This window comes from Lissotriton vulgaris, chromosome 11, assembly GCF_964263255.1.
Source record: "Lissotriton vulgaris chromosome 11, aLisVul1.2, whole genome shotgun sequence".
In the NCBI taxonomy this organism is placed as follows: domain Eukaryota; kingdom Metazoa; phylum Chordata; class Amphibia; order Caudata; family Salamandridae; genus Lissotriton; species Lissotriton vulgaris.
The window spans coordinates 594,864,587-594,879,291 of NC_141699.1; the positions used below are offsets into that span (position 1 = coordinate 594,864,587).

General features: G+C 44.5%; 1 protein-coding gene across 2 annotated transcripts in view; it reads left to right on the plus strand.

Annotated features, from left to right (window-relative positions):
* Window positions 1-14,705, plus strand: part of POLR3D (RNA polymerase III subunit D) — a 335,392-nt gene that overhangs the window by 152,386 nt on the left and 168,301 nt on the right. For both annotated transcript variants that reach the window (XM_086943691.1, XM_086943690.1), the window contains exons 3-4: window positions 656-699; window positions 3,425-3,576. In XM_086943691.1, coding sequence (XP_086799817.1) covers window positions 656-699; window positions 3,425-3,576 — 196 coding nt within the window. The remainder of the gene's footprint in view (window positions 1-655; window positions 700-3,424; window positions 3,577-14,705) is intronic.

Here is a 14,705-nt window from a genome sequence, read left to right on the forward strand (position 1 = left end):
AGCAATTTCTTGGTTTGATATCACAGTTGTGTGTGGCCTCTCTGAATACGGTTAGAGTTAAATTCTGACTGTCCTGTTTACGGTCAAAACTAGGAGGTCCGTCCTAGAGCTAGGCAACAAAGGCTCTTCTGAAGAGGATGGAGCTAGTCTGAAAAAGACTTCCTTTTGCCAGCAGACAGGATATGAATAGCATTGTGATACTAGTTCATGGCTGTTCTAGGACTTGTTCTTAAATGTGGTGTTAATTGGATACTTTAAAAACCCACTGTAACAACTAGGTCCATTTTCCTTAATTCCCACTGTAATCCCTTACCTCTCCGGTGTAGAAGTTCAAACCATTCAAGTAACCTTTTGGCTATGTTTCCACCTATACAAACACCACAAATACACTTTCATCTGTGTCACCTCTTGATCCAGGTTTTGAACCTTGGAAGGGTGAAGTCAGAATTTCCACCATAGCCTTGGAGGGCTAATAATAAGGAGTATCACCAAGATTGAAATAACAAACGAAAATTGCAGAAAGGAGAGTTAATTGCAGTTGAGGTATTTGTTACAAAATATCAGTTGTAAATAAAATGACTGCTTTTATTATTATTGTGACAGCGACTTGTCATAGATTATGTTACCATTCAGTATGTTTTTTCTTTCGCTTCAGAAAACCTTCACTCCAAACATCATCAGCAGGAAAATAAAGGAGGAGTAAGTATCTCTCTCTCGCTAGTGTCATGTGGCTGTACATCTGACCCTGCATCACTAAACATTAACATATCAGTGATGAAACGCACCTCATGAAATTGGTGATGATGCCTGGCATTGCCCTGGATGTGGAAAGGTGATCAAAACCCTCACCATTAAGACATTAATTTGTTGGGAGAATCTACAGTTTAGAAATTCCCCAATGTGATTTATTGTTCACAAAAAGTGCAAGATTACACCTCCAGGAATTAACAAATGGAATGCCAGTATACCTCCTTTAAAGGCTTCAAGATTATATAGACCTAGTCAAGATAATAAGAGAAGATATATGGGGACTTGAATTTGGTATGGAAAACTTAAGAAAGGGATTATCTACCTGAGGAAATCAAGGATATTGAAAGAAGGTTTGATGACTGAATTGACCTTAGATGCAATGGTGAATTCATATCTAAGCTATGCGACTTATTTCAGATCCCAGTACTGCAGGCAGGGCCTGGTAGGTTATTTGAGGGGAGAGGAGGGAGGAAGCATGGTCAGCACGAGGACAAGTTTAAAATAAGAGCTAGGGGGCACAGATCAGGAATTCACTTTTGCTGGCATTCAGTTTTGAGTGGTTCCTAGCCATCAAGCTCTTAAATACCTGACGTTATGTTCCTACCATGCATAAGTCAGAGTTGAGTGATTCCATTGCCATGACAGCTACGCTAAAAAGACTGAAAAGAAAAGGGCACACAGCTGAGATTGAGATAACATTACAAGTGGCTACAGTAGAGTCCTGAAGGATATTAGACTAACCGCTTTGAGGTGGATGTAGACAGTTAAATTAGGTATAGTTCAAGGCTTACAAGGCCAGACTAGGGGCACGCTCTTTCTCCTTTCTAGCTTAAAAATTCGAGAGCTTTCTTCCATCCGATCTGAGAGCAGAACCCTCTGAGAAAATCTTCAGAAGCAAATTGAAAGCTTGATTATTCAGTTCCTCCTAAATCTTGTCACACACACACACACCATGTTGGTGTAACCAGGTGTATCAATCACTTAATATTATTTTCAATAGAAACAAGAGGGTTCAGTCTAGGGCTTGATCTCGGATGCCTATTTTCATGAGACAACAGAGACGGATGCTATTTTCATAAAACAGAGGAGGATGGGAATATGTACTACGTCAAATACAACAGATAAATCTAGCAGGATGAGTGGGGCGCCTTCACTACCATGCAGTTTTCGTTTGCGGTCATACCAACTAGCTATTGGGAATAATTCATTTGTGTTACTGGAGTGGAAATTAAAGTGGCGGTCATCCAGAATATTCATGAACTCAATCGGTTAAAAAAGATGCTGTTCCCTAGGCAAGCCAACACACATCTCTAATCTTCTGGGTTATTCATGTTGAGTCTGTGCTTCCTGAGCATCAGCTCTTTATAGAAGACCTTAAGTTCGGTATGGAAGACACCACCTGTTGAAGTATGTATTAGAACCATTCTGGTGCAGATAGAACTTATGGGAATATCATGATTTCCTTGCAAATAGTAATATAAACCAGGTGTGCAGTTCTTTTTGAGAGAGTGAAACAAGAGATAAAGGACGGGTTGGTCTAATATCCTAAGGTGTGGGGCAGGAGTCTGCTCCTTTTGGAACTGGGGCCCTCACACACCCAAATGGTTGTCATGCTTCATCATTGGGCTTGCTCCCTGTCTGGCCGCTGCTGCAATGCCCGACAGGCTCCCTTGAAGAAGCTCTTTTTCTGAGATCTTCTATTCCAAAGCCGTAATGTGAAGTGCAAGTGTAGGGCTGTGAAGTGTAGATGGGTATGTTTATGTGCAAATGTGCGTAGGAAAGTTTAAAATAGACTATAGTACTCTTCAATAATATTTGATGGATGTGTCTTCTTGTCTAATTAAAAACGGAAGTGGCAAACCACTGACATGTTTTGTGATTGCTTCTACAAAAAAGTCATTATGTTTCTTGCCTGATCTGTCACACAGGTCATAAAATGGCAATCTGTCAGGACAATAAATCGAATTATCATTTACACAGTGGTTGGATAGTAGCTAGTAGTAGGGGTAGACCAATCACTAAAAAACCTATATGCGGTGCACCTTATAAAAATACTGACCCAAATAGGGTGGGTCTCTGGCCTCCTCAAGTAATGGTAGAGGGAATGATAGTTTTTAGCGTCCGTGTGGATGCGGCAGCTATGCCGGACGACCTGCCATCTCTCTACCAGCTCTGATCTTCTGAGAAACTAGCGTTCCCTCTACCGTCACTTGAGTTGGCCAGAAACCCACCCTATTTGGGTCGGTATTTTTATAAGGTGCATCACATTTAGGTTTCCAAGTGATTGGTCCACCCCTACAACTAACTAGTATTCCAACCACTGTGTAGATGATAATTCGATTTATGTTCTTGACTAATTGCCAATTGATCACTTGTGTGACATATCATGCAAGAAACATGTTGACCTTAAAGAAGTTACATTTTACTTCTCAATAGGGCTATTTTGCAAGATCAAAGGCTTTGTAGGTGTTGTTCTTTGTGGATTACATCCATTCCGAAGTTTGATTCGATGTCCTGATGAGTCTAGCTCAACAATATATCATTTGCTATTTCTCCGTTTCCAGGATGTGTGGAGGTCCCTTACAAGGGACTGTGGCATTGAGAGACTTTAACTAATGGTTTTGTGGTCATTCTCCCATTTGCCCTTTCCCAAACCCTACACATTTCTCTCCAGGCCGAAAGAGGATCTGACCATTAAGAAAGAAAAGAAGGACCGGGATCGTGAGCGCCAACGTGATGGAGCTGGACGTGGCAGGGGGCGACCAGAGATTATCCAGTCTCACTCTATCTTTGAGCAGGGTCCAGCAGAAATGATGAAGAAAAAAGGTATGCTCTATGAATGTATGCATGGTTTAGTGACCCACTGCTTTCTGTTGGTGACCTGGTAGAAGGGCTTGTTCACTTGGTGCTCTCTGGGTGGCGCAGTGCAAAGAGGCTTGGCCTGCACAGGAGGTGATGCTGTGTGCATGTGGTGAAGAACAATGCTTGACCGTCTTAGAAATTTATAGGGCAGGGAAGCTTGATTTGCACTTGATCTGTAGGATAAGATTTAGGGTCTGGTCATAGGGCTGAGCTTTTGTGGCCTGGCATCCACTGTCCGGGTAGTGTGCCTTATTACGGACAGGTGTAGCTGCACCATCTGTAACTGTGAATGCCATTGAGACAGAGATTTCTCACCGGCCCCTGCAATCGAAAGAACTACATTTGTGCCCCGTGGCAGTTATACCTACCTGCCACCTAACAAACCCTCAACGAAAAAAGAGATCTAGTATCCCTATTCAAACTGGAAAAGAAGTACTGGTTGGCAAAGGTGAAAAAAGGAAAAGCATGTCAATTCAGGGGATTCGATTATAGCTAATTTTCAAGTTGTTGTGCTTTAACAGTGGGAGACTTAACAGAGATCATTTATGGCTCTAACTGTTTTTCACCAACGTTTGTTATGCTAAGGAGTCTCAGGAAAAGTTCTGTAAATGGGTTTAACAGTTGGAAGGTCGAGGGAGCAGTAAAGACTCACCAGCAGGTACAGTCAATTTGTCTATATTCCATGCCCTCCTTCTCATGCAGTTCTTGCAGCTCTAGTTCATTCCATGCCACCTGGGTTGCAGATAAATGTGGCTTATTGGGTAGATTTTATCAACAAGTTAATCCTCCACAAAGGTGTGCGTCATCTAGGCGTTGCCCCTGTTCTCAAGGCCCAGAACATGCTCTTTTCTCTAGGAATTTCCAACTAAACATCTTCGAGGCACAGCAGGATGGCTTCTTTCTGGTCTCCGTATTCTTGGAGATGATGAGGAGCAGAGGGTCGTGTGGAATGCAGCACCAAGGGTATCCTGGTCCTTCAACCACCTTTCCCCTGTTTGAGTGAAGCACTGTCTCCTATGAACAAATACTTCTCTAAAATTGGGGTCTTTGGGCTGAGCTGCGACCCATCCAGAAGCAACGCCTCCATTAAAAATCCATTAACCCTGCAACATGCCATTGATGGTGGGGGAAAGACCCTCAACAACATGTTGCAGGCTAGATGGATTTCCCCCCATACTTTTGGGAGTTGGAATAATCACATAAAGTGAACAGTGCAAACATATGGAATTCCTGCACTCGTTGAGTCATCCCCTATGGGCTTTTTCAAAGCACATCGCCCCATGCTAAGTACAGACTAGCTTGGGACACACTAATTGAGAACATTGTTGGAGCACTTATTGATCAGGCGCTAGAGCCACTATGTACTGATGAACACCTTTACTTTGACTAAAACTGGTTGTACTTTGTCCGATCTCTTGGTCGCCTCAATGTTTCGAGTTTTTAAGAGGAATATTGTCTAGGGCAGTATGGTGGAAGTCAAAGGGACTTGCTCTACTCAATAAACCAAAAAGTATCAATTTGTCTCACTGCAGGCAAAAACGTCTCTGCCGGATACAACAGAGGGTCCCTCGGGGGCACTGATCCTGAACACACTTGGGAGACTAGGATAGATGCTATAACTATAGCTTAATTGCCTGAGATTGAATCTGTCGAAAGTCAGCAAACTTGCTCTCCAAACAGTAGAAACTATGCAAAATATGAAAACTGAAATGCCTGAACTGCAAATCATCATGCGTTCCTAGTCTGCTCTGGCCCACCAACAGGACAACAGAGTTGAGGATGTTGAGAGAAGGGCAAGGAGGTGTAACCTGCTATTTTGAGGGTTTCCGGAGAGGGCGGAGGTGGAAAACGCAGAAAAAAGTCTTGGAAGACTGGATAAATAATACCCTCCTTTTTGCAGATCTCTCTTCAGTGTTTCATAGTTGATAGGGCACAAAGAGCATTCGTCCGATGCCTCCCCTGGGAATCCTTCTCAGGGCTCTAATTGCCAAGATTCTAAACTAAAGAGACAGGGACATTGTCCTGAGACAGGCCAGGATGCTCTCTGAAGTCCGGTATGAGGGAGTAGTTGCCCGAATCTTCCACAACTACAAGCAGAAAATGCAACACATGAGATGTACAAAAACTCAGCTATGGGACTTAAGTATATGCTCCAGTAAAGCTACGTATTCTCCTTGATGGTAAGTCTAATTTCTTTACAGCTCTAGAACTGGTGGGGTACTGGCTGCAGATGGTTAACCTGGTCTGGACCTGGAGAGCAACTGTCGAAGTTCGTGGATCTGGTCGACCTTCAGTATGATCCCAGTGGTCTGACTCCAGATGTGGACAGCGGCTGCAGGGCAGAGTCGGGCAGACCCATGGGTGGGGAAGATGGAAATTTGGGGATGAGGAAGTAATCTCTGGACAACTCCTTTGTTGCGGCCTGTGGGATTGAACAAGACTGGCCCCTGGAGATTTCAGGGGAACATGGCTGATAGTGTACGCTGGCTGACCATGTTTTTTTCCCTCCTTACCGAAGGGATATTACCGGGTTCTGGAACAAGACACTTGATACTGGTGTAGATTCAGACTGGTGCAAGGGTAGGAGTGCATAATGATAGAGGCGGGTTAGCTAGATAGGGCAGCTGGAGTGAGTGTTTTCTTCTCTCTCAACATCAAACTTGCCTAGGGGCTGAGGGAAAAGTCACATTGATACCTCTGCATGCTTCCTGATTGTTAAATAATGAATATATTACTGTTTTTTTATTTTATTAAGTGGGGGGGGGGCTTTAGTTTCAGGAACCATCTTGATTGCAGGAACACATGCTACATGGAGACTCCAGACATGGTTGCTTCCTGATCCTACTTGTATTGAAACCCTGGGTGCAGGTAGTAAGTGCTACTTTGAGTCGGTTCAGAAAATCACATTCATTGGGCAGACACTCTTGTAGAGTGTTTAGAAGTGTTTATCCGGAGAGGGTGGGAAAGTGCTCGGTTTTGCATTTTCATCTATTTCAGACCTATTTAGTGCAGAGTGGTGTAGCAGAAGGTACTAATCAGCTCTTTTTCATTTGACATGACATAACATATGCTGATCCTCCAAGGCGCTGGCTGGAGAACGAATTTGCATCCAAACCAGTAGGAACAAGCATTGGCATAGACAAAAGGTCTCGCTTTTGGGACCTTATGAGTATTAAGTTATGCAGCACAATATCCTTGGTGCACCAACATTAAGTGTTGCATGGTTAAACACTTATAAGGTCCCAAAGGCGAGACCTATTGGCTATGCCAATACTATGTTTGTCATTTATACCCTAGCTGGGAAAATGTTAACACAATTTAACTGCAATGTTTAAATATGTCTCGTGTTTAAATAAATCAAGACATATTTACACATTGCCAATTAAACAGAATAATTGTGAAAAAGCTGAGGTGGGGCCTGATGCATTATATTTCTTTACTGGGGGAGGCGTGGGGGGGAGCAGCATTAAAAAGTTTGAAGACCACTGCCCTAGGGTCTATCGAAATACAATACAATTAATGTGAAGGACAGCGTGTGCACCTGCACCATACAATAACATCCAGTTTCATTACCACCACGTGCCACGGAAGCATCTGAAGGAGTGCTCCATGAGTGCCCTGGTTCCTAGCCCGGGCTCTCTGCCGCGGTGTTGCACCGGTGGTATCCGCATGGGGCCTTGGTCTCAGGGGGGTTGCGCAGCCTCTCTGGGTGCCTTTCGGTCACACACAAATAGAATTATCTATAGCAGCAGTTAATCACCCTCTGCCAGGGACGTGGGTGGTGACAGCCGCTCCCAGGGGAGATGCATTGTAATGCAGAGATAACAGGAACCGCAGGGCTGCCGGCTAATGAGGGAACCTGGCCAGGGGAAGGGGGTAGGGGAGACCGTCAGGCACTGCCGCGGTTGCAACACTGCCTTAATCTAGAGATCAGATTAAAGGCAGGTAAGAGATGAAGCAAGAACAAGTGCGCAGAGGATGAAGGGATTCTGCGTGGCGGAGGAGAGATGTTCATGTCCTAAGCAAGCATTGGCAATACCAGAAGGTCTACTTTTAACTAAAAGGCCTCTTCAGTCACTGGTGAGTTTAGGTGCTCACATTATGATTGCACTCTGTGTTGTAGTGTACATGCTTTAATATGGCGCTTACTACCTGATGGTCAAGCACTATAGCTTACCCTCGCACGCTTCATGCACTCAGACACTCACTGACTTATTCTTGCATTCACCCACTTACCCACTCTTAATAAAACACACACAAACTCAACAACCATTTGCAATATGAACTAAAGGAATACACATTTTAAAAAAAAGAACATGCAGCCACCGGCCAATGCCAATTAAGATATAGTCCGTCTTTACTGTCTATTAACGTGACGGCGATTTAACATTTCCTTACGCACTAACCCGGTGAACAGCGTTCTCCACAAACGGCGGTTAGGAACGCACGGAATTTTTGACTTCACGAGTAAGTACCTGAGATTTACGTTCACTGCAATCGGTGAGTGGGCACACGCGGTTTGATTTTTCATTAACTTTTGATCGAATTTGAGTTGCAGCACGGGTCATTGTATTTTCTCCTTTGCTTATAGTTAAAGCACAACCAGACCCAGATACTTGGCCACTTCTAGTCGTTTATTAACCATAATACTCGAACTCGCGTGGTGTTATTTTCTGTTTACGGTAGCGTTACCTGATAAAGATTTACCATGGATATTTAGGATTTAGATGTTTACTATAAAACCAGTCATGATTTGAATACATAACCTCTGATATATCCTTACATGTGATCGTACATATATATTTGTTTGATTTGTAGAATCCAGTCCCTGATGAAGGCTATTGATTAGCCAAAATGCATTGGACAATGAAGCATTGGATATAAGGCTGGATGTCTTAGATTGTTTTTGAATCAGTTTGAAGATATGATAATAACACAATGATGGAGAATAAAGAATCTTAGAATATGAAAGTTTTGGATTTGTTTCAAAATATTCGCAGTTTCACATCGTGAAGAACTTTACAAACCAGTTATAGGGATACAGCTGTGACTAGGGGACGTCACCCAATCAAGGGTCACGCTATTCATTTGTCTAAGCAAGCATTGGCAATACCAGAAGGTCTACTTTTAACTAAAAGGCCTCTTCAGTCACTGGTGAGTTTAGGTGCTCACATTATGATTGCACTCTGTGTTGTAGTGTACATGCTTTAATATGGCGCTTACTACCTGATGGTCAAGCACTATAGCTTACCCTCACACGCTTCATGCACTCAGACACTCCCTGACTTATTCTTGCATTCACCCACTTACCCACTCTTAATAAAACACACACAAACTCAACAACCATTTTCAATATGAACTAAAGGAATACACATTTTAAAAAAAGAACATGCAACCACCGGCCAATGCTTGCAATAAAAAATAAAAATAAACATACTTCTCTTGCAATGATATTGTGCACGTCTATCCTTGTTTTAAAGTTCCAAAATGGTTGGCATGTTTAGAAGAAACATGTTGGCTATGTTGGATTGAGGAAACACCATTCCAAGATAGCCACAGAGTTTAGAGGCAGAGACCATGAGGGAAACAAAATAAAACAAGCATTTACAATGCAATCGGTCTCGCAGCATTAAAGTTTGAGTTATTGGCATTGTGTATGACAATGCCGTTGCATAAAATGTTTAGCAAACTTTGAATTGCTGAGCAGTGAGAGTGTGTGCAAGAGTATGCTGTTCTTGAAAGCAGTGTGGTAGAGAGTGCAGGAATTTGGGTAACCTGAGCAATGTGGATGATGCACCTCACGCGGGGGGTTAACACAGTTATTATTCACACAGCTCTGATGATGCACCTCAGGCACGGGGCTCACAGCTGTTATTAATCACACAGCTCTGATGATGCACCTTACGCATGGGGCTGACGCAGTTATTATTCACACAGCTCTGATGATGCACCTCAGGCACGGGCTCACAGATGACAATGCTTTGCATTAATTTTTTTATTTTATTTGCAATTGGTATATAAACATTGTTTGTGAATGGTTAGCTGTTGCTTATAAGCATGCTGATTTAAACAAGATTACACATTGATGCAGAGCCACAAAGAGGCGTCGGCTAGAGAACATCAACATTTGGCCCTGGGGCACGATCTGCAATGTAGATCCAATTATTATGCACTGTATAATGAGAATCCTTCCCAGGAAACAAATCGTATCGTTCGCCCCCGCAGGGCCACGCTCGGCCATGTCTATGCTACTTTTCCCATCACAAGGTGGACGGGCATTTGCCTTAGACAGCATCACACAGAACAACCGGGAGCCGGGGGATCCGGCTGATACCTGGTAAGGCTCGTTGAAATGTGTCTAGGACTGCTATGTACCCGCAGATTACGCTTTGTTGGAAGGGCGATGCCTTGTTGTTTGGTCTATGTGGGATGCACTTAAAGGGGCAGTAAAATAGAAGAGGACCCAGGGATAGAACGATTCAGCGTTATATTCTTTGCCCTTGCATTGTTTTGGGATGTGAGTGTGACCTGTGTGGGAATCAACCATAGTTTATCATGTTAATGGAAGGAAGATGTATTCTTGTCCTAGACCAGAGTAGACCTAAGTGTGTGTTACTTACAAGTCTAAAACTAGCTCTGCCCTTCGGCCTGTGTTGTAATCGTACAGTAGGTAGTGAGTAGTTGCGCTTCATTGGTTGGGGCGTCCACTCTTTGCTGCTCCCCTCACAGAGGGCCGGCTGCCTCAATGAAGCTCCCAAGACACGTGTTCAGCTGTTCTTTGTTTTAGCTCCTGTGTGTCAGTGCACCGTGTAAGCGCACTAGCATAACCTGCTCTCTCTGGAACACTCACACTGCTGAGTCACTCGCACTCTGCAGTCACTCTGTAGTCACTCGCACTCTGCAGTCAGTCTGCAGTCACTCGCACTCTGCAGTCAGTCTGCAGTCACTCGCACTCTGCAGTCACTCTGCAGTCACTCGCACTCTGCAGTCACTCTGCAGTCACTCGCACTCTGCAGTCACTCTGCAGTCACTCGCACTCTGCAGTCACTCTGCAGTCACTCGCACTCTGCAGTCACTCTGCAGTCACTCGCACTCTGCAGTCACTTGCACTCTGCAGTCACTCTGCAGTCACTTGCACTCTGCAGTCACTCTGCAGTCACTCTGCAGTCACTCGCACTCTGCAGTCACTCTCACTCTGCAGTCACTCTCACTCTGCAGTCACTCTCACTCTGCAGTCACTCTGCAGTCACTCTCACTCTGCAGTCACTCACTCTGCAGTCACTCACTCTGCAGTCACTCACTCTGCAGTCACATTCACTCTGCAGTCACTCTCACTCTGCAGTCACTCTCACTCTGCAGTCACTCTCACTCTGCAGTCACTCTCCAGTCACTCTCACAATGCAGTCATTCCCTCTGCAGTCATTCACTCTGCAGTCATTCACTCTGCAGTCATTCACTCTGCAGTCATTCACTCTGCAGTCACTCACTCTGCAGTCACACTCACTCTGCAGTCACACTCACTCTGCAGTCACACTCACTCTGCACTCACACTGCACTCACACTGCACTCACACTGCACTCACACTGCACTCACACTGCATTCACACTGCACTCACTCTGCACACTCTGCACTCACTCTGCACTCACTCTGCACTCACTCTGCACTCGCACTCTGCACTCGCACTCTGCACTCGCACTCTGCACTCGCACTCTGCACTCGCACTCTGCACTCAAACTCACTCTGCATTCACACTGCACTCACTCTGCACTCGCACTCACTCTGCACTCACTCTGCACTCACACTGCAGTCACACTCACTCTGCACCCACTAAAAAATGTGCTTTGGTGTAATCGATAACTCAAGCAAGTGATGATCCAATACAGAACCCATGACTGCAAAGGAGCCTGGTCAGGCAGTGAGGCAGAAGTGCAGCGCTTTAAAATAAGAGCATTCCTGAGAAATAATCCGAAAAGCTGCTGACTTGATTTTTTTTTAAGATTAATAACTCGCTACATGAAACACAATCCCGCAAATGTCAATGTCACATCAATAAATGTCCACTATTGTGAACACAAGCTTGAAGAATACTATTCAAATGTAAGAAACGAGATTAAAATACAGGGGGGCAGATATACAAAATGGTAACATGTCGCGCAAAAAAAATGGAAAACCATGTGGGAAGGCCACATGAGTGTATCGAATTTCCAGATATTTTTGGGAGTGGAAAAATCTTAATCCAAATAAGCCTGCTGCTAAACAAATTCAGGAAGCATTAACATTTCCTTAGGAAGGAAAGGGGAAAAATGTATGTCGCCAGTAAAAATACACACCTCTTTTGAATTGATGCCGCCAGTGGGAAATGTACACTTCTTTAGAACATCACCCATAGGTAAGCGTACAGTTAGTCGTAATCATAGTGCAATATGTTCTTAATTATTTTTAAGAATTCCAACAAACGCATTTAAGTACCAATGCAACAATACAAATAAAAGAACTGTTTCGAACTTACGTTTTTTAAAATATAAAACTACGGCCGATTTACAAGAATATGCAATGCCATAACTGTACTCGTCTAAGAGTTTTCTAAAAGCGGAAGCCTCCAAGTAAAACATGTAACCATCAGTCCTTATAATCAATTATATCTTACTAACTACAAATGTGTGTATTTCCATGGACGCACTCATATCCGTCTCTGGTAAGAGCGGTGCAATGAAAGCTGTGAAGCCCACCCCAGCGCGTGAGGGGTTCCCCTGCTTGCCTCTGGTGGGGGAGAAAAACGCTTTAGCTCCATTCTCAGGGAACAAAAGACCGGCAGCTGGGAAGGGAAGAAGATTAGCAGAGGTTTTGCAGATCAAGAAGAAAAAAAAGTGACAACAACAAGTCAATTTTTCACCCTTTCCTAGCCGTGAAGAACCTGGACTCTCAGACGACGCCAAACAACTTCATCCTTTTATACAATTGGACAATTTCTATCGTTTTACCGCAAATAGAAAACAGAGCGGAACAGATCTATACAAGAGGGGCACACTTATTTATAAATCTACATTTTCAGCTTTAACGCACGATACAAAAACATACTAGTCGGTGGTGGGGAGTAAGAGGAAAGGGCCCTTGGAGCAAGGGTGGCTACAGGTGGGGTGGCGAAGAGAGGGTGGCACAAACTAGTCAGTGGTGGGCACTAAGGGCAAGGAAAGGACCCGTAGAGCATGGGTGGCCAGATGTGGGATGGCATTGGACTCTGACATCAAAGCCAGTGCATGTCCTTGGCACGGGAAAAAGAAGAATCACACACAGACGGGGAAGGTGCTGTGGAACAGGCTGGACTCATCATGTTCACCCTCATACCATATTCACGCTTATCTTCATCTCATCCTTGGGTAGCCCGGGCCATCCGCTTCTGTCATCGCTATGAAACCACTAGATCTCGGCTTCTCCTTCGGGGCTTGGAGGGCGCTTTGACGTGCCGTGGAAAGCCTGGAGCCCGGCACCATTGTGCAGGGCTTCGAAGCGAAGACTATTATTATGTATGTCACACTTTCATTTACGTTTTCTGTACCTGACCTTTTAGATTTACATCACTTGTATGCTAAGGTTTGGTCCACAAGTCTCGTTATGCTTATGCTCCCCTCACTTCCCTACGTTTCTCCTCACAAGCCCTCAGTTTCCCTTTTTTGCCCCTGAAATGTTCCTCACTTCTCAACCATCACTACCCTTACAAATCATTTATGTGTCCTCTCACTTCGCACACCAGATATCCCTGACATGTTTAATGGAGATTTCTCTCACTCGTTTCTCAATGTTTCCCTCCCATGTATTTGAAAGTGCCCCGAGCCAGGCTGTCAAAGTTCCACGTCATAGCCCCCAAAGCATTGTTCCCGGTGCCTCGGAGGCAACCCCTGATTTCAAGCTAGAGACCTGTGTGTTGTTTGTTGTGCCCCTGGGATGTGAAACGTGGCGATCTCTTTTAAATCTGAGCTGAAATCCAATCTGCTCATTTTGTCTCAAACAGTTGCAGACTTACTAAAAGAAACATCTTATTTAGTCATGTAAACACGAACTTCTCCTTGACATGTATTAACTTGTGTTAGCTGACATGTAATTCTGGAACATTCTCGGCATGGCCCGTTGCTGCTGTAACTATTTAAATGCTTTTAACTAATTGCCTCCCTACCGATGCTGCTGTGTGTTTGGCCCTGTGGCCCTGCTTCAGTGACGTGTGTGGAGGGCCGCGGAGATCCCGTTCAGAGATACTCACTAGACATGCTAGGAATCACCCTGTTTTGCTTTCCGCATGCAGAATGCAGTCCTTGCAGCAAAGATAGGGGCGGAGGGGACAGCGTGTGCAAGTGTATCAGTGCCAAAAGCGTATTTGTTTCTGAAGTCGTAATGTCAACTGAAGAGGTGTGAATTAACAAAGGAAGCCGACTGCACTTGCAGATGTGGAGGAGACGTGATTGACCGGCAGGGGGGAGCACTTGGAAGTTTGAAAGCAGGCCGTGTCCATATTTTGGGACGTGCTGGAAAACTAATGCAGCGCCTAATTTAGATATGCAGGCCGCTTCTGCAAACTCTCCCTGACGTTGTGTAATGTTTTGAGGTTTTCAAATTACGCCTTTTTACAGTTGATTTTTATGGAAGGCTTAAAGCCAGACGACAATACCCCCCAGCCCCCTTATTCTAGGCTTCGGAGCATTTGCTAGCACAGTTTGTACGAGCTCACGCATTTAAAAATACACATGGTGGATCCGGTGGCGGAACACAGATTTTTAGACATGGTATTCCGCGTGCAAAATGTGTGATCGTTGGTAGCCGTTACCCCGGCAGCGAGCTAAATCTCTCTCCTCCCCTTGCTCCCGAAGCCATTACACAATAGGGGAGGCAGGATTATCTGACAGGGACCCTTGTTATCTCTGCAGACGCTGAATGTGTCATCCCGAGAGGTGTGCAGTATCCACGATTTTTTTGTATAAAGCGGCAGCCGTGCTAAAATATAACAAGCAGCAGGCATCACATTAGTAAACAAGATGTGCGCACGCACTTATAACAAGGGCAGCATCCTGCGAGAGGTCTGTGCGTCCGCCACAGTGGAACAC